Source organism: Tripterygium wilfordii, chromosome 16 (assembly GCF_013401445.1).
Source record: "Tripterygium wilfordii isolate XIE 37 chromosome 16, ASM1340144v1, whole genome shotgun sequence".
Taxonomy (NCBI): domain Eukaryota; kingdom Viridiplantae; phylum Streptophyta; class Magnoliopsida; order Celastrales; family Celastraceae; genus Tripterygium; species Tripterygium wilfordii.
In genome coordinates this window covers 7,323,766-7,343,751 of record NC_052247.1, presented here as the reverse complement: position 1 = coordinate 7,343,751, position 19,986 = coordinate 7,323,766, and the positions used below count along the sequence as shown (strand labels likewise).

The following is a 19,986-nucleotide window of genomic DNA, read 5'->3' as shown; positions in this document are numbered from 1 at the left end:
TAAAGCATTAGCTAGTTGTCCCACTTGTATCTCAAGATTTCTAATGGAAGCCCCTTGATTGTGAATCAGTGATGCTTGGGTTTGTAATGCAGAATCAGTCTTGCTAATGAAGTTGTTTGTGTTGTTGGCTAATGCCTCCATACTCCCGGCCATCTTAGCAAACATTTCATCAATGTCCCTCTTCTTCTCTTGGGGCTGCATTTGTTGAGGAGGAGGGTTTTGCACGTTTTGATTGTTGCTCCAAGAGAAATTTGGATGATTTCTAAATCCTGGATTGTAGAAATTTGAGTATGGATCATTTCTTGGCCGATTATAGTGCCCACCTCCAATAGCATTAGCTTGCTCACTTTGAGAGGAAGATGCATTAGTAATCAAGCATTCTCCGGTTTGATGGCTAGCACCACAATAATCACAAGATACGAAAGGCATTCCTTGAACTGCATGCACTCCTTGAGAAGAATTCACCGTCAAAGCATCAATCTTTTTCGCCATAGCAGCCAAGGCGGACATCACATCGGCATCTCTTGGATTACCTTGCCTTTGTGGTAGCCTCTCCGTAGGCCAAGAAGTATTCGTCTTAGCAACCTTCTCAAGCAAATTTCGAGCATCCTGTTGAGATTTAGTCATAAAAGAACCACCCGCGGCGGCATCTAACATTTGCCTCGTTGACATACTCAATCCGGAATAAAAAGCTTGATAAACAATCCACTCCGCAAGTCCATGATTGGGACAACTCCTCAAGATGGCTTTGAAACGCTCCCAAGCTTCATGGAAAGACTCAAGATCGAATTGAGAGAAAGTCATGATATCATTCCGGATTTGAACCGCTTTTGTCGGAGGGAAAAATTTAGATAGAAATTGCTCCGAAAGCTCATCCCATGTAGTGATGGAGTTCGGAGGAAGTGACATCAACCACGCCTTAGCTTTATCCCGCAATGAGAATGGAAATAACCTCAAGAGAATTGCGTCACGTGAAGCACCATGAATATCAAATGTAGCGCAAATGTGCAAGAATGAAGCAATGTGCACATTTGGTTCTTCATGAGGAAAGCCATGGAACACAACGGAGTTAGAGATCATAGTGATAATAGCCGACTTGATTTCAAAGTGAGTGGAGTTGATAGGCGGATATCGGATACTAGAGGGAGTGGTATCCCAAGTTGGTCTAGCACATTCCTCCAAAGAACGAGGATCAATTTGCCTTGGGGGACCATCCACCTCATTGACTCCATTTCCACCATTTACATTATAAGCACCTCCGCCATTATCATTTCTTTCATTCAAACCATTTCCACCAATGACACCCCACCATTTCTTCCCTCCAAGTTGTCTCCCATGCCTTCGATTTGGTTATTATGTTGTTCCCGTCTAAGCATACGAAACGTTCTCTCAATCTCCGGATCAAAATCAATCACATCCGAGCTAAGAGCACATCTTCCTAAGCTCATACAAGAGAAAGAATTTCTGCAGAAAATTAAAACCAAATTAGCACAAAAATTACCTAGATTGACACCAAAAATAAAATTGCCTCAATCCCCGGCAACGGCGCCAAAAACTTGTTGTGAAATATTCGCAAGCGGACAAAATCGCACAAGTAATAAAGAGTGAATAGAGTATCGTCCCACAAGGATGTTTTGGCAATTTCAAATCAATGACAAAATAAGCAATTAACACACTAAAATGGCAAGCGAATTGTTGATTTGGTTTTTACCTAATGCTAAACAAGTAAATTGAAAGAGTACTAAGAAAATGACACTTAAATGATTAACAAAGCAACAAACCAAAAATTTTGTTTCAAGCAAAGTAAACACTAAGGTTCCTAATTTCACCACTTCTTATCCAACTAAACTCCATTGGTTCATTAATTCTCACTTCTCAATTTAGTTGTTGACAATAGATTTCCCAAATTATCCAATGTTCTATTCCTAGATACACTGAAAGTATTTTCAATAGAATCCCTGTTATTCCTAACATTCGGTTTCATATCAAAAATCCCTTAAGCATAATGGAAATCAATTAATGATTGCATAAGTCTTGAACCTATATTCCTATGGTTCATACAACCTATGTCTTCTATGGACTCTTGCAACCCTAGGTTTATCCTTCCGGTTTCAACCTAGACTAGACATCATTCAAATGGTGATCAAGCATTTGAAAGCAATAAGCATATCCACAGAAAATCAACAACATAAAAAGAGATTCAAGAACAAGAAACCAATTTCATTTAATCTTCAAAGAAGGGTTCCATTAGGACCCTTAGTTAGAGGATTAGTTCCTCATAACTAAGGAATACAATACAAAATCAGAAATGGCAGTCATTAAATACAAGAATAAAGAGAAAAGAAGGAAAAACCCCTTAACCCCCCTGCGCTTGCAACAATGGCTGCTGTAGAGAGCTCTCCCCAAAACCCTAGGTTTTGCTCCAAAGGTCAAAAAGTCCCCAAAAACCCTAGAAATCTAAGCTTATATACCCTCATAACTCTTCAGTCGTTCTATTTAATAAGTCTATGCCGTTTTGAGTGGGACCATTTGGATTTAGAGAGAGATCGTCATTTTGCAAATCTTCAGAATCCTTGCGCGATTCTGGCCGATCGATCGGACAGAGGTCCGATCGATCGGACTTCTCTTCTGTCTGATTCTGTTTTCTTGACGTCCGATCGATCGGACCATCAGGCCGATTGATCGGATTTTCTCTCTGTCTTCACTTCTTGGCTCTTTTCTCTCCAACTTGCTCCTTTTTTTTCCATATTCGCCCTTACACCTGAATTATACAATTAAACACTCTTTAGGCATAAATAATCCAAAATAACTATAAAACAATGCAAGATTTCATGTAAAATGATGCACAATTATATGAATATAATTGGCATATCAGAGGTCATTTCAGAACGGAGAGAACAGTTCATCTTGTTAGCACCCGTTTCTATTGGGCAAAACTACGACGCGATGTATATCGCGCAATCGACCATTGTATGTCAGTTAGGGAAGGGTACCCAAAGGAACACTGGGCTGTACACCCCACATCCAATTCAGCAAACCCTTGGGAGGAGCTCACTTGGGACTTCGTCCTGGGCTTGCCGAAAACCGTGAGAGGGAATGATGTTGTATTAGATGTAGTTGACAGATTCTCTAGAATGGCACACTTTATTCCCTGTCACAAAACAAATGATGCCTCACATGTGGCAATTCTCTTCCTTCGTGAGGTAGTAAGACTCCACGGTGTTCCCCACTCCCTGACATCAGACCGGGATCCGTGATTTGTAAGTCATTTATGGCGATCCTCGTGGGCACAATTGGGTGCCAAGCTGCAGTCAACAACTTTTCGTCAGCAAACAGATGGTCTTACGGTGGTGACCAACCACAGCTTGGGCAATCTCCTCCGTTGCCTAGTACGAGTTCATGTTTCAACTTGGGATCAACTATGCCTCAAGTGGAGTTTGCATTCAATTCGTCTGTCAACCGTGCCACTAGATGAACTCTGTTTGATATTGTGTTTGGCAAGCAACCTGCAGCACCTATTGATTTGATTCATTTACCACTTCCAAAACACTATAGCGCAGAGGCTATTGAAACAGTAGATCAACTTAAGAGCATTGACTAAGAAGTTTGCATACGGATTGCTATGCAAAATGATATTTATCGCAGAGCGGCCAATCAACATAGAAGGGAAGAAACATTCGTTGTCAAAGATATGGTACTGGTGCGTCTGCGAGCTGAACGTTTTCCACCAGGAAGTTATCATAAACTGCACGATCGGAGGGTTGGTGTGAGCGTATTGGGTCAACGCATACCACCTTTTACTACCCCCACTATGCGACTACATCTTGTATTAAATGTCACTGATTTAATCAGGTACAATGCTGACCTTGACAGTAATGGTGCTGATGGTCCAGAGACAAACCCCAGTGTTCCCCCAACTCCAGAAGTGAATGACTTAGTTGACAGCATTCTAGATCATCAGTTGGTCTCTACCAGAAGAGGTGGGTACCATAAGTTTCTTGTTCACTTTGCGGGCAAGCCCACGTCTGAGGATTCGTGGTTATTGCTGAAGAATTGGCATGGATAAAACATAGTCTGCTCGGGCAGTATTGTCAACAACATTCCCCATAGGCTAATCTTTTGTTGCGGGCGGAAATTGGTGCAAAGAACGGGGCAAGCAATTGGGGATCCGAAATCCAGCCCATCGATATGTGGATACACGATGGGCTCACACAATTCCCACGTAATTTTGTGGTCATTAACAAGAAGGTAGCCCCTAATAAAAGCTTAGTGATGTGCCAGCCAACACACGTCCATAGCAAGTTAATTTGAAGAATGAGGACACTCTTAGTGGCTGAAGTTTAGCTATTATGACAGTTAGTTAGGGCAACTGTAATGGTGTCCTATTTGCTAGACCAACAAAAATGTTAACTCGATCTCACATCTATTACACAAAAAATAAGCTAATCACATATTCCAATACAGTCACATCAGCAAAACATATCTCCCAATACAGTCACATCAACAAAACACAAATTTTTATACATTATCCCTTCCCACCCAACATGGAAGCCAACAACATTACATGCTTCCATGTTGTCCCCAACAAAACTACACCAAAATACACAATCTCAATATAAGACTATTACATCTTTGTAAGTATTGCATTAGTGGAAGTCATGACATGTTATTTTGATCTCTTTCAAGAGTGATTCCATAAATATAAATCCAAGAGTGATTCTCATTAACTCTCATTGTCCACTTTTGCATTTTGTATTTTCTAGTATAACTGTGATTGTTTATGCTAGTTTCCATCAATGCATGTGATAACTTCATCAAGTAAATTACTTTTTTAACCCTTCAACAGGGTTGGGGATTTAAACTAGTTCACCTCAACTGGTACAAAAATGTCGGCCAGTGGCCAAAACCATGGAATAACAAATAATATCGACAAAGATACTTCGACGTTTCCATGTATAACATCAAATAATACAAAGTCAGTTTCATCTAATTCTGATCATGATCCGTTATGACAGTACCTCCAATATGTGAGAACAGCTAATCCCTCGCCTCAACTCTTGCTTCTCTCATTGATATCAACACAGGACGCACATAAATCCTTGATCACCTGCAATGCCACATAAGAGAACCCCGCAGATTTTCCACAGCAACATCCATATTGCATCATCCGCAATGCATAATTGCTTAAAAAGGGAAATAAGGGATATCACAAACCATAGCAGCTTAAAGGGTCAATGGCAGCTGTGAATCTCTGACCAGTCAGATTATTTGATGCCCTTCAAAATCTTTGAAACTGTGTATCTAAAACCTTCAAAATAATCTTAGTGTCTATGAGAATGCTTTCTGCCACCAAAACGAGGATCGCCCTTCTCCCTATTCCTCTCTAAGATCGACAAGCCAAATGAGACTGCCCCTATAGCAGCCACAGCATAAAATATTCTGTATGGAACCAGGGACAGACCAGAGAGATAGGAATAGTATCCAGCAATCAGATAGATGACGTTCAGTCTCGCCACATGGCCCCAGATGCCAAGGAAGGAAAACATGGAAGTGAGCTCGGGCTTTGAAATAATGATGCCGTGGAAGATGACACCAATACAGAGACATGAATCTACGAACCATGGAAAGCTATGACACGTTCTGATTCTCTGCAATCAAATGAGTTCAAGATAAAGGCAAGCCGTTTACTCAAATGTATGCATGGAAGACCAATAATGATATTTTGTTTAGGAGTTCACATATATATTTGCATCTGGATCTAAGAGATGGAAAACCCTAAAGCTGCAAGTTTTAATGTCGTTCATGCATGTAAATTACCAATTTGCAGTCCATGGATCTGTTGCATATATGCATTATAAGGGCAAAGTCAAACGTGTCCCTATTAGTTGTCCGACCAGGAAGTGGTTATAGAATGACGATCCCAAACATATTCCTTCAGTAATACAAGACCAATCAGACCAACATTGAAGGGTTTTACATCTCTGAAGGAAATTTGCAGGAATAGACAGTTTTCAATATACACAGAGCATCCAATAATCATAATGACATAATGCAGTTTTTCATTCCAAAAAAAAGACGTGAGGATATCATCGTACCTGCAACCAAGCCACCATTGATGGGACGAACATGAGTGCTGTAAGAAAATGCAAAATCAGCAAACCATGCTGATAATGAAAAATCTCCAACTGAGTGTCGACAAAACTTTTGGAAGTGTCCGGACTGGATGAGCTGCTATCAGCTGAAGGAAAATTCTGGTTGATTATACATTGCCGTTTGAATGCTAATTCTTCAGATCCATTACTGCCGTCACTTTTATAATCAAAAACATCCTTCTTCCTTGCATGGCTGCGAAAGGAAGCCGTCAAAAAACTGTTACAGAAACATAGAGCAACTCTTAGGATCAGCTTGATCACTCAATAGCATAAAATAATGAGGCTTTTCAAGAATTTGTCATCACAAACTAAAGTTATTATTAAGGAACTTAAAAATTTATGCTATAAGCAACTCCATCTGATATTTTCCCACATACAAAGGTACAGCAACAGTTGAATCTCCTTACTGTCGGTGATCCTGTTATGACGCAAATGTATATACAAAATGCAGTGAACTGAAGTGCACCCCTACAGAATAGCAGAATGCAGGTACGGCAACCACACTAAGCCCCACTAAGCCACAACATTAACCAGTCAATGGATTTAATCTAATGGTTTGTGAAAGAAAAAGCAAGAGACAGGTAATCATGGGATCTATCAGGCCAAAAAACATACCTGCATAGAGCATTGTGACAGCAAAAAGCATGAGACAAGAGGAGTATGAATAGACCCAATGCTGGATGAACAAAGCATGCTAAGGTAATTGCAATTAGTGCTGTAACAAGTAAAGGATTGTCTCTCAAAGCCCTTGGCACCTGTTTTTAATTAAGAAAATAATATTAATAATAATTAAGAGACATGATCAAGTAAAAAGAAAATCAATGCAGTCAACATTTGCCCAGACCCCCGAGCATTTGGAAATTAAAAAAAAAAAGGTTAAAAAATATCAAAATAAAAAAGTGAACAAAAGAAGTCTCCCAATGATATGAAAACAAATAAACTGTAATCGAAATGCCACTAAAGCCATAAGTGCCCCATCAAAAAGGACAAGTTCATTATTTAACTTATGGGGTGAAGAGAATAGAGCGAGGCAAACAGTCTTATGTCTAATCCCAAATTGGATCAACCATATTACACGACAATTCCAACTCCATATACGATTCCTAAGCAGTAACCCTTACACTCTTAGCCAAGAAAAGAGTTTTACCTTTAGCACAAAGAAACTGGACAGAAGACTGCAAAACCAACGGACAAATGTAATGCCAAAACATACATCCCTAGCTTGCCACCTGCAAAGAAATAACTAAGCTTCTTCAATAATATATACCACCAAATGAATGGCTAGTATAATCCACAAGGCAATGCTAGATAAAACCCCAAGGACAACAGTAAATGATATTAAATGTAACTCATCAAGGGAAAATTAATAGTTTTCAATTTAAGACTATGACTAGCATTTCCCATGTTCATCTTTAAGATCAAGAAAGGAAGGCAACCTAAAACCTACAGACCATAGTTCTTTAAAAAATTGGAAACAACAATAATATTAGTCGATTTAAATTCGAAAAGTTACTGGTACTTAATCTATTCATCAACATTTGGTACTTTCCAGCTTCTTTGAAAAATACCTTGATTTATCAAACACTTCTTGAAAGCATACAAGGAGATTCTACACTAATCACCGCAACTTCAGAGGTTTATCACAAATTTAATATATAAAAAAACTTTTTTTCATTCTATCTTCAATGCCTACTTTTCCCAAATATCTTCAGTGCACCATGGGTACAAAAGTCACAACTCAACGTGAAAGAAACTTCCAAACCTTGTCTTGATGAAAACATGCATGATGGCAGCCGCATAAAGGACCATGTGGGAAACCAATACTACTAGAATTATGGACCCATTTGCAAATAGATAGCAAATAATTGAGACGATGGCGAAACTTGCAAATGGAGGAAACGGTTGAGACATCAACAAGGAAAGGAATAGCAATAATAAAATCGGTACAAATGCCAAAAGGAAAAAAGGAAATGGCATTCTCAGATTGGATTCCACAGCTGCTAAAACAGAAGGTATTGGGAGATCATGATCCCATGCATATGCTTGCCGCATCAAAGCAAAAAATACAACAGCAACAGAAAAACCAACAATCTGCACCAAAAAAAAAAACCTTATATGCATTATGAAGCGAAAATAATAATGTCTTCATTTGGAAATATAATTTTAAGAGAAAACGACATGGATGCAGAAGTGCAATTAATCAGACAAATCATAATATGTAACTATTTTGCCAGATGGATAATCATAAAATATCACTCTGTGGGTAATGAGTATCATGCAGTTCATCATGGTTTAGATCCATTTGAAAATTATTTTTGCTGCAACCGTTATTTGTACCAGTAAATTTCAGAAATCATGGATAGTGGCTACAATCATTTTAGAACAAAAGTTTACAGTCAATGACTTCAATTGGATACCCAACGTGACACCATTTTGCACGTGATAGAAAATCTTTAAAAATGCTTGGCATATGTTCGTCTACAGTATGTCATTGATTGCAAGCATGTGCTGCCAAGTACCATTTTCCCATAAGTTTATGTTCTAGAGTGGAAAAAGAAAAAGGAAAAGAAAAAAAACAGGAATATGCATTTACATTTGTATTCACTAGGTGAATGATAGCGTTTTGGCTCTTTAGTTCTCCAAAAGTAATGAATGATAGCGTTTTAGCTCTTCAATTCTCCAAAAGTAAGGTAATATCATTGCAGCATGAAGTTTTCCAAAATTATTCCACATGCACTTCAGTTAACTCTCTTAGGAGTTGACCAATGCTTATATGGACAAGCTAAGTTTAAATATGCTTCAAATGCAGTTGCTATATCAAGAACTGGTCAAATGGGCTGGGTACTAGAGAGCAACACATGCATGCCTGCAAACAATCATAACATTGATATACAAAATTGTTCCCCCCCAGAACCGTTGGATTTTCTAACCTGTGAATTATACAAGAGCAAAAATCTGCCGGCAGCTGTGGTTACTGAAGTCGATACACTCGTTCTATATGAACAGTGTGGATCAATCTGCAGAGTATTCATAAGACCTTGAGTTTTGAAAGTGGAGTAAGTAAATTATGCAAATAATAAGCTGTGATACAAACAGCCTCTCCACAATGCTGGAGTTAGGCAGTGTAGTGGTGGTGCATTTTGCTGATTAAGGTATATAACTCCGTACCAACAGAAGAAGAGTGGTTTTCTCAGAACCCTGAGTAGAACTCCAGATAGCCGGCAAAGAATCGACAATAATTGTCTCATGGTACAAATTGGGAAATACATGAAGTCCTGATGTAGGATCCCAAACAAGTGCCACAGGAGGGAAACATCGCAATTTGCAAAGCCCAGACATGCCAGGAATGACAGCTTCACATAGAATAGGAAGGAAAGAAAACTTTAAGATAATTAAGTGAAGATTAAAAATAAAACAATAAATTATTCATTATCATTTCTAGCCAAGTCAGACAGCACAACAACAATGAGAAATCTACTCTGTGCATGGTTACTCTAAAAACTACTATTACAAAAATAAAAGTATTTTAAAGCAAAAAAATCACCATAAAAAAATTCCAGGACCATTGCCAGCATTGCAATGACCGGAAGTCTTATTTATGTTCTCTTACTCCACAAGAGCATGCATGGTAATCAGAATAATGCCATCGCAGTCTATGTAGGATAGACTGACTCAAAGAGAAAAGATGTAACACTTACTATCGCCTGCCATGTCCCCAGCCTCTTCAGCTGGAAGCCCAGACTTTTTTATTCCACACCCTGTAGTTTCCAAAGACAACGTAACAGGCAACAGGCCCAAGCTAATAGAAAATGACAGATTAAGAGCAAGGGAATGATCTTCCTTCAATAATATGTCCTATGCAACCAGAAAAAGCAGAATTCACGTTAGGGGAAATTATTTTTACACAATTATAGGTATTCGAATATTATCGAAACCCAAGAAACTAAGTCAACTGCTTCATGCGCAAACTAACCTTCTGAGAATAGATAGACAAAAGCATTGACTGAGCAGAGAAGTTTATCTCTCCCTCATCCGAATTAAAGAACTGCCCAACTGCCATGGAAGCTGCTGGTGGAGGTCTACCTGAAACAGTCTGAAACAAAAAAGCCATCATGGCATCATTTATTTTAACGGTTTCAAAAGGCATCAATAGAGCAAGGCTATATATTTAAAGTATAGAGAAACCAAAAAGCAAAGACACACTGTGTTGAAACACCCCAACTTTCTTTTTTGATAAGCAAGTAACTCGTTAACATAAAATTAATATTCAGTTATCTAACTGATTGGTTTATTTATACTCAAACGAAAGTCACAGCAAGTAAACAATATGAACCCGAGGAAAAAAAATATGAACCTGGTTTTTTATTCAATAGATGATACTTGCAATAAAGATGAAACACTCCAGCTCCTCAAACAGAGAATAAGATATTGGCAAATAATGACCAACAAGTCAATCACAACTATCAAAGCGACAACCACAAGTTGTTATCACTTATCAGTCTTATCATCATTGTCAAAACCTTTCCCAAACATTTTGGGGTCGCTACATGAATCCATAATTGGAATTGATTGTGAAATCTCTTTCTCCATGCATTCCTATCTAGACCTACTCTCCACTATGATAGAACAAGAGGACCATCACTCAATAACCAAGCCCCAACCCATCCACAGGCCATTGGGCCTGGCCCATACCATGCAGTCCAAGGCCCAAGGGGGTTGTGGCCAAGCCCTTCTATGGGAAAAGCTTGGTTACTAAGGAGAGGGAATACCTCTCACCTATATACAGCACTTCCTCCCCTCTCCTAACCAATGTGGGACTCTATCAATACCCACCCCCCTTCAAGACCAACGTCCACGTTGGTCGACCACCTTGGTTTGCCATGGCAGGGTACTCAGACTCAGGACTCGGGACCCTTCCCTATCCCTATCCTTTCGGCCCCATATAACAGAACACCAAGGCCGGCCACTCCGCAGACGCGGCCCCAAGGGCCAGGGGCACAAGGCCCATGAATACCAAAGCTCCCCACAGGGTGGGAACGAGGGCTCCGATACCAATGATAGAACAAGAGGACCATCACTCAATAACCAAGCCCCAACCCATCCACAGGCCATTGGGCCTGGCCCATACCATGCAGTCCAAGGCCCAAGGGGGTTGTGGCCAAGCCCTTCTATGGGAAAAGCTTGGTTACTAAGGAGAGGGAATACCTCTCACCTATATACAGCACTTCCTCCCCTCTCCTAACCGATGTGGGACTCTATCACACTAATCCACCAATCCTTTTCTATTGCTTTTATCCAAGTATTCAGTCCCTCCTCTTTTTTCTATCCCTTGCTTAAATTTTCTTAATTTTTCTTCCCACAACATTGCTCTCTTTAATTTGTAGTTGCAAGGCAGAGTGGCTCTTGAACAGCTGAAGTCATATGCAACTAGAGGCATTCAGTTTTCTCTTCTGTACCCTTTACAGCATCAATTTTACAGAAAATTTACAAATTGCAAAGCAAACTAAAATGAGGCAAAAACTGGCATGAATAGGTTCCGGCTGTATGTCATGAAAGTGACTCTTATGAGATGAATATAAAAAAGAGATTGGAAAAATGACCATGAGAAATAGCGTGTAGTAGCACCTGTCGAGGTGCAACCGAGATTGTTAGGAATCTGTAACCGTGCATATCCTTCGAATCCAACCGTAACACTGCAGAAGGAGGTGCTTGTTCAGTCTGACTGCCAGGTTCAAGCTATAAACATGAAGTTGGGAAACCACGTAAAGGTGAGAAAAACAACCATAATAAAAACCAAAATGTCAATGATATGAACAGATTTGTAAGATCATCTGACCACATGTAATACCTGACTTGGTGCTGGTCCCGATGGAATGTTCACCATCTTTGATGTCACTTCCAGAACCCCATCCCTTGCAGGAAAATCTAAAACAGGTTTTCCCTTTCCAGGCCATAGATGAAGTCTAACCCCAGAACAAGGAGCAAGATTTGTCACAAATATGAAATGGCTTTTCCCATTTGATCCCTACGCATACAGATAGAATCATTATTTTAATCATATCAATAAAAAGAAAGTAAATGTGAAAATATAAACATAAAAACCAAAGCAAACGGATCTTAAACACACCACTGGTAAAACTAATCTGCCAAGATTCTAAATCCCAACAAGATTGAATAATCAGAGGTTAAAAGATAAAGAACAGCAAAGTTCAATAACTAGATCCACTTGCAAGGAAGGCCAGGATTAGCCTAAACAAGGTTCACATTTCCTTATACACTAAATTCAGTTGGAAATACATCACGGTTCTCTAAAAGCAAGTAAAAATAGAAAATAAGTCTAAAGTGAATTTCAAAAAATAGCAGTCCAAGCATTATGAAGAATGATATTGAATATAAAACAATCAATCATAATATCACTCAAAAATATAAGGGGGAAGCTAGTTTGCTACACTAACCAATTTCTGTATGTCCAACCAACGCCTCCTCCCATCCATGGCCAAAACAGTCACTGTAGTTGTCTGAATGTACAGATCCCTCTCAAGACCATCATCATTCCACTGAATATTGTTGGGACAACCAGACAAAGTATACCCTTCAAAACCTGCAAGTATGAATGCATGATACACAAGAACACAATGCTCTGCTATAGTAACTAATGAAGTCAAGTGTTCCCAAAAAGAAATTCCATAAGAACTATAATTAGTATATGTCCATAACTAATAAACATCTCTCCCTCTCTCTCATCGCAACAAGAACATTAATTCATCTCACCGTCATTTTGTCTTTTAAGTATCCAATGTAATACTACAATCTGCCCAGGTCAACTGGACATATAAGCCATTTTGGGAAGCATAGTTGCAACCTCCAAGCCCCTTCAGAGTCAATTGCCAATGACGCTAGCACACTCTTGGTTCATGAGTAAGAGACCAAGCATGTATCTCATTACGGAATTAGGGAGCATAAAATTGTTGACACCATATTCATCATTTAACCTAGAGGTCACAGCTTCAATTTCTTGAAACAGCCTCTCCACAAATTATATTGGGGATAAGGTCTGCGTATATCTTTTTTGTCCCGACCTTGCCCACTACGGGAGCCATGTGCACGGGAGTTGTTTACTTTTTTTTTTTACCATATACAACATTTAATGAAACAGCTATAGAAATTTTACTATCAAATTCCATTATTCATTTGGAAATCACACATGAATATTCAGTTACTCCTCAGTCTTCTTTCACAAATTCAAAGGTATATTACTTGTTTGAAGAGTTTTACAGTACACATCATGAGCTTTGATCTCAAAGCACCTGTTTTTGAATATATCACATAGAATGATTTTCTTTTTCGGTTTCTTTTTAGGGAATTCAGGGGAGGAGTGTGTGTATATCGGGATGGGGGGATATAAACGACCTTCCAACAAATTTTTGTAAGTTAGTTCACATATACCATAAGAGGAATAAATATGAAACTTACGATCCATACATAGTTTGCAGCTCTTAGAGAGACAGTTATTCTAGATTCCTAACAATCACAAAGTATGTCTCCCAATTGATATTCAAAGAAATGGTTATTCTAGAAATTAAACAACATAGAAAATGGCTTCCCAAGTAACCTCCCACCAATTTGACACATACATATCAAAACTAAGTGAAGATTACCCGACAGCCAATTTACCATCAAATTCAATTATTTTAAGCTACCTCAACTTCCACAAAATCAAAAGAGGAATCTACCATACGATTCAGCCAATAGAAAATAATTATGAAAACATATCAATACCTGGAACATTTTTCGTATACTTTGCGGGAACATGACTGGATCCGGGCAATAAGCGCAATTGTGTCATCCAATTGAAATTCTGCGGTGCTGCACTACGTAGCATCTTTGTAAATATTGCAAGTCTTCTTTTGGATTCAACAAACGGATGACCTGTTCTTGAGTCAATCAAACTAAGGAGAGTATGCGACACCTACATAGAATAAACGCAATTAGAACTGGTTATAGCAGCACCACACAAGGGTTCCAAAGGAGAGAATAAACCTACCTGGACAACTAATTGATTACACCATAAAATAGCCTGATGTTCCATTGACAGCCAAACATTTTTCATCCCAGTGCTACTAATCATAAAGCCATGAGTTGGAGGCACAATACCATCAAGGGATTCTAACTTTGACCGTACCTAAACAGGCAATGAAAAATATGTAACATCTAGATAAGAACTAGCATATATTAAGTAAAAGCGGAAAGACAGGACATATAAGAAATACTAAACAACTTTAACAACAACAAAGCAAAAGGGAGTGACTAATGAAACAACAAGAACAATACAAATTGTAAGATAACAAGAGAATGCAAATTTGGATTTCTTAGCTCTTGCTGCAAAATGTGGTAAAACTCATTTTTAAGGGAGAATCAACAATGATTCACTGGGTCGATTATAATAAGACACATAAATAGAATGCATTGTAAAAAGATAAAAGAAAGAAAACAAACGGCAACTCTGGAGTAGAGAAGACTTTCATAGCCTTAAAAATATCCTGATAGTTAACTAGCTAGTTCTATTACATTTATCCTCTCAGCTCATCACCATATTTCTCCAGAGCCTCAACTCAGCTACCGCCATTGAAATAGGCAATGCTCCTTGACCAACCGAATTCCGACATCAAGAAGCAAGACAGGTTACAACCATTTAGTTAAATTCTCAACATTCTAACTAGAAGCAAAAATCTAAGAGTATCATAGGGTGATCATAAGAACTACAAGGACTTGAAGGAATTGTATAAAGTAACTACAGACAAAAAATTTTGTGGTACAGATTAACAATTAAAGACTGGTTGCTCTGTGAGTAAAGTACTGACAATGTGCATAAATTGTCCATAATTTCTTAACAGGAGGTGGTACTATTTTCTTAACCCACCAAAAAACGGTGGTATCAATTTTCTTCAATTGTAAACAAAGAACAAACCAGGCACTTCACGCCAAATGCTTGATTGAATGAAAGAATAACCAACCCTATAACACATCAAATGTTTAAACTCAAAGGTATAAGCAATAATCCATCCTAAACAACACATCACAGTGAGAGATTTGACTCCTAAGTAAGAGTTTACTTGATTCTACAGATAATAAAATTTCAGAAATCTAATGTTTACTTTAGATTCCATAGCATTCATTCTACTAATAAAATAGGAGTTCAACTCCTCAACAAAAAGTAACTGAATAAATATTGACGTCTTCTGCTAGACACTAATTGAGCTTGAAAGGCTAATATTTTAGTATAGAAGGCTACATCACATGGAATCATCCAAGCCAAAGTGGAGTGAATTACTGTTCATTTCACTATGTTCAATGCATTATCACTGACACAGAGAAACTACTTTCAAGCCAAATCTGCACAAATGTAGGCATAAGACAGGCAGACAGCTAACTCTAGTTGTCTTGTTTGACACAACCAAACATTCTTGAAGAAGATCTACCATATTCTGCAGCACAAAATTCAAAAGCCAAAAAAATACCTGATAATCATTATAACCACCAGAAATCGAAACAACGACAACATGCGAGAGGAATGGATCAGAAACATGATGACCGATCCGAGAGGTTTGAACTTCATATCCGTTTCTCCATTCCCGATTCACATGTGCAAAATAGTTACCTAAGGATGGCTGCAATGCCAAAGGAGGCAATCTGGATACAATGAGGTGAATTTTATAAGAGCCCAATCAGCATAAAATTTGAGATTTAAAGAAAAAATCCATGGGGCTCACTGATGTGGGCTTGAAAGCGTAAGAATAGTCTCAACAGCTGACTTCCTCAACCGAGGGTGGATAACCACAGCTCTCCCAACAAAACCACCCATAGAGTGACCAACCAGTATGACACTTTTCGGCAAACTCCAAGAGACTGCAGCACCTTCAGTTTCTCTAGCATCACGAGATTCCTTATATTGATCAAGAATCTGCAATAATTAGCAGAATAGGTTATAGTATCAAATTGAAACAATGAGAATGAAGGACAAAAGCTCTTTCAAAGTAAAAAATCTTAGCACTAAATGTTTCTGACGAAACTCAAGGTAAAAATGGAGTACAATAATTGAGAGTTAGTCACAAGCCTGTAAGGTGTCAATAAAATAATGTCTGAAACTTGGAGGTTGAACATGAAGTACAAGATTTGAGATATAACATGTGGAATGATGGAAGCTGAAGTGCTACAAGATTTGAGATATAACATTTGAGATACAACTGATATCATCATCCAATTTTGAGTATGTTGTTACAATAAAATGAATATAATAGAAGTGATACCCTGTGAATGGCATCTACAACATATTCAGTGTGTTCTTCAAGTATACGGCCATCCATAGCAGAATGTTCGCCTTCAAGGTCCACCGCAAACCAATCCAGCATACTAGTATATTGACTGGGTAATCGAAAACTAGCTACATCCATATCTGCCCCTCCCTCCTCAATAGTAAACGAAGCTTCCTCATAAAATGTATGTTCAAGTGGCCCTTGTTGATATGCCCTATCAGATTCTGCGGCCAATGATCGCACCTGTTACAATATAAATGAAACAAGAATTAAGTAGGACACAATTTGAAGTTAGAGTACTCTAAACACGTATATATCTGGATACATATAAAGTTTATCCATCATTAATTTTTTACTTTAAGGGTCCGTTTGGAGGAGAGGATAAACTCCGTATAGTATAAAATTATCATTTAATGATGTTATTGTATGTTTGATTGATTTTTAAAAAAACTCAAGATAGTACAACTATATGCAAAAAATGGGCTCTTATATACTGCAGGCCGTATAATATTTTTTTAAAAAAAAACCTCCAATTTTTATTTATACGAAGCACTTAGGATAAGAGGGTAACATGTAAAATAACAAAAAAAAAATCACCCTCATTTTATATATCGAGAGAAAAGGATATTGATAAGTTTTATATGTATTAGTTTATTTGTAATGATATTATGTAAGGATGAGGTTTGGTATTTTTTATTATTAGATTACCATAGAAACACTAGATTACCATAGAAACACCAATAAGAATAAAATGATTAAAAAATAATTATTGTTTTAGCTAGGGGTAATTCAGACATACTACTAGTCTACTATAAATCTTATATTATCATTTTGTTCCAACAACAAACTAAACAATGTATCGTCTAAGAAATTTACTATACAGGCCTAATACCAGGTTCTTTCAAAACATTGGATAAGATTAAATTATACACCAACCTATATAGTGATTAACTTATACATAGATATCAATATTATACTATCTTATACAAAGTCCCAAATGGAGCCTAAATATCATATCGAATATACGAACTGGTGTTACTTGAACTGAGATCAGAATTCAATTAAGTTCAAATGTTGATCCACAAAGCCATTGGCCAAAAATCTTTTTGTGCTTCCTTTAAATGAGAAACAAACAAAAAAAAAAAAACTAGATAATGGAGTAAGAATTAAATGAATACATCTTATGTCTATTTTTATCAAAAGTTAAGAAAAGCATGTCTTACATTTTCTTTTCCTTAAACTTTAATGGAAAAATATATATATTCTCACTTTTGCAAATAAAACTGAATGAAAACTACAAATGTTTTATTAGAATGTTCTATTTAAGTTGTTCTAAGTCGCTCAGGTCTTTGTAACCGTATTTTTAAAGCTTTTAGGTTAGCCTAGTTGTAACTCTCCTTTCTTCACCACCGTGGTGCACAAATAAATATCTTTTCCATTAAAAAAATTTGTTCCAAATCCAACTCCAACTCCAGTGTTTCCAGCCTGACTGAATTTAGTCATTTATAACTTTAACACCCATTGAAGTTGTCTTTGAATCTCCCAGTTTCCTTTCCAAGCGAAGTACCGAAGTAAGCATTGTTTTTGGACAGCTCAAATGCAGTGTCTTTCTTGTGTGAGAGATTTTTTTATTCTTCCATCACTCTACTTGTTAGCCATAGCAATTCTTAATTTCCCAACACAAAATAATAAACACAAAAAAAGGAGAAAACAAAAAAGAAAGCTAAGAAATTCAACAAAGCTACAAACACATTCATATAGAACGTGATGATAAAGAATAAGGAGGACTTTGCCTGCTTGTAGCTACCACCATTGCCTGGTATGAAGAGAATTGGAACACCAGCAAGCTTCTTAAGGTGATCCTTGAAATCAATCTTTTTCCATCCTTCATGATACAAATATAATCCATACTTTGCATATGATACACCATCTGTAGTGGGAATCGGAATATAGGTTGGATACATATATGTCATGATGCATCCATTTGAAATGGGCTTTAACAAACCATACAACCCAACAAGGCCGATCCACAGCGTAATAGCTATAAGAGTCGTTAATCTCAATGTGGATCTCCACCCTTGCATTTCTTCTATACAAAACTTCAAACCCAGATCTTTTTTGGTGGAGTTACTAATTGAGTTTGATCCCTCCAATGTCCCCTCATGCACTACGTTACCCGGACTCTTCATCTCACCTTGCCGTACGGATGTCGACACGACACGACTCTGGTGCTGGTATGGGATCTGTGTCCGATCCGGCAAAATTCATCTGGACACGGCTGCGGTTGAGACGACGTTGTAGGAGTTACGAGCTTCGCTGCATCTCCGCCATTATTTTTCAGTAGCTTCGCGTCTGATGGGTCTTCGCCATGCCTTTGCTGGTTCTTCGTCGTCACTGTATTTGGCTTTGACCTGGTCAGGATATTTTGGGATGTTTCGTGTACCTCGACTCAAGTGAAGAAATTGACTTGTTAAGCTATGAAGGCTTGAAGGTCGTCAGGTCGTCGTCTTCAGCAGCCTGGTTGTCTTCGTCAGATTTGATTTCTTCGCTTTGGTTTGGAGTTTCTTCGAGAAGCTTCTGTTCTTCAAAGCCCTATCTCGTGCAGTAGTGATTGAATAATATGAGGCTTCTTTGGTGGGCTTTGGATTGTCGCAGCCTTAGCTTGTTACTGGATCTCTCAGATTGGGCTCATTAAGCAATATTATTTCATGTAGCCCAATTGGTCTAATGAGTGAAACGGCACAGCTTTGTAAACATAAATAAATTACATTATTTTATTATTCAAAACAAATGATAAATTGATAAGTCGAAAGTTAGTAGAATTTTTACTTTTCACTTGTCATTTGTTTCAATGTTATCAATTTATCCATATCAATATTGTTTTATTATTACGAAGTAGATAATGGATCACTTTTGATATTATCAATATTATAATATTATTAATCTTATAAATATTATTTATAAGGTTAAAAGAAAGAAAGAGGGTAGTTATCACTTATCCACCCTTTTAAGAAAAAAAGGAAAAATAATTTGATATTATCAATATTATAATATTATTAATCTTATAAATATTATTTATAAGGTTTAAAGAAAGAAAGAGGGTAGTTATCACTTATCCACCCTGTAACGACCCATCCCGCAGGATCCAACCGGGCCCATGGACCGCTACCCCCAACCCATCGCCAAGTCCGTTAGGCAGGTTGTTGATGAGAGTCAAACACACGACCTCTCACCCTTTAACATAGTGCCCATGGCAACCTATGTCACCAACTAAGCCATGACACTATGTTAAAGGGTGAGAGGTAGCGTGTTCGACTCTCATCAACAACCTGCCTAACGGACTTGGCGATGGGTTGGGGGTAGCGGTCCATGGGCCCAGTTAGATCCTGCGGGATGGACCGTTACACTACATTTCTTTGATGTCATGGATGAAGATGGATCATCCATTATACGCTTAACTTTGGTGACAAATTTATCCATTGATAAACTTATCAATCTTGACAAATTAAAAATATTGTGCA

The 19,986-nt window shown here is 37.9% G+C and overlaps 1 protein-coding gene and 1 non-coding gene across 3 annotated transcripts; one reads left to right on the top strand and one right to left on the bottom strand.

Moving 5' to 3' along the window:
• Window positions 1-715: 715 nt before the first annotated feature.
• On the top strand, window positions 716-820 carry LOC119981591. The gene has a single exon (XR_005464196.1). It is a non-coding gene; the product is annotated as a small nucleolar RNA R71 (small nucleolar RNA).
• A 3,981-nt stretch (window positions 821-4,801) lies between these two features.
• Window positions 4,802-19,062, bottom strand: LOC119980510. 2 transcript variants are annotated; one of them, XM_038823230.1, is made up of 18 exons: window positions 18,259-19,062; window positions 16,460-16,708; window positions 15,923-16,113; window positions 15,671-15,842; window positions 14,197-14,334; window positions 13,932-14,121; window positions 12,608-12,753; window positions 12,001-12,177; window positions 11,778-11,888; window positions 10,126-10,245; window positions 9,851-10,007; window positions 9,321-9,505; window positions 9,083-9,169; window positions 7,915-8,243; window positions 7,300-7,381; window positions 6,768-6,907; window positions 6,096-6,369; window positions 4,802-5,648 (listed from the first exon to the last, which is right to left on the bottom strand). In XM_038823230.1, the coding sequence occupies exons 1-18, from the start codon at window positions 18,652-18,654 to the stop codon at window positions 5,322-5,324; spliced, it is 3,471 nt and encodes a 1,156-aa protein (XP_038679158.1). In that variant the 5' UTR covers window positions 18,655-19,062; the 3' UTR covers window positions 4,802-5,321. The 2 variants fall into 2 exon arrangements, with proteins under 2 accessions (XP_038679158.1, XP_038679159.1); XM_038823231.1 differs by having other exon boundaries at window positions 6,096-6,345.
• Between the last annotated feature and the right edge of the window lie 924 nt (window positions 19,063-19,986).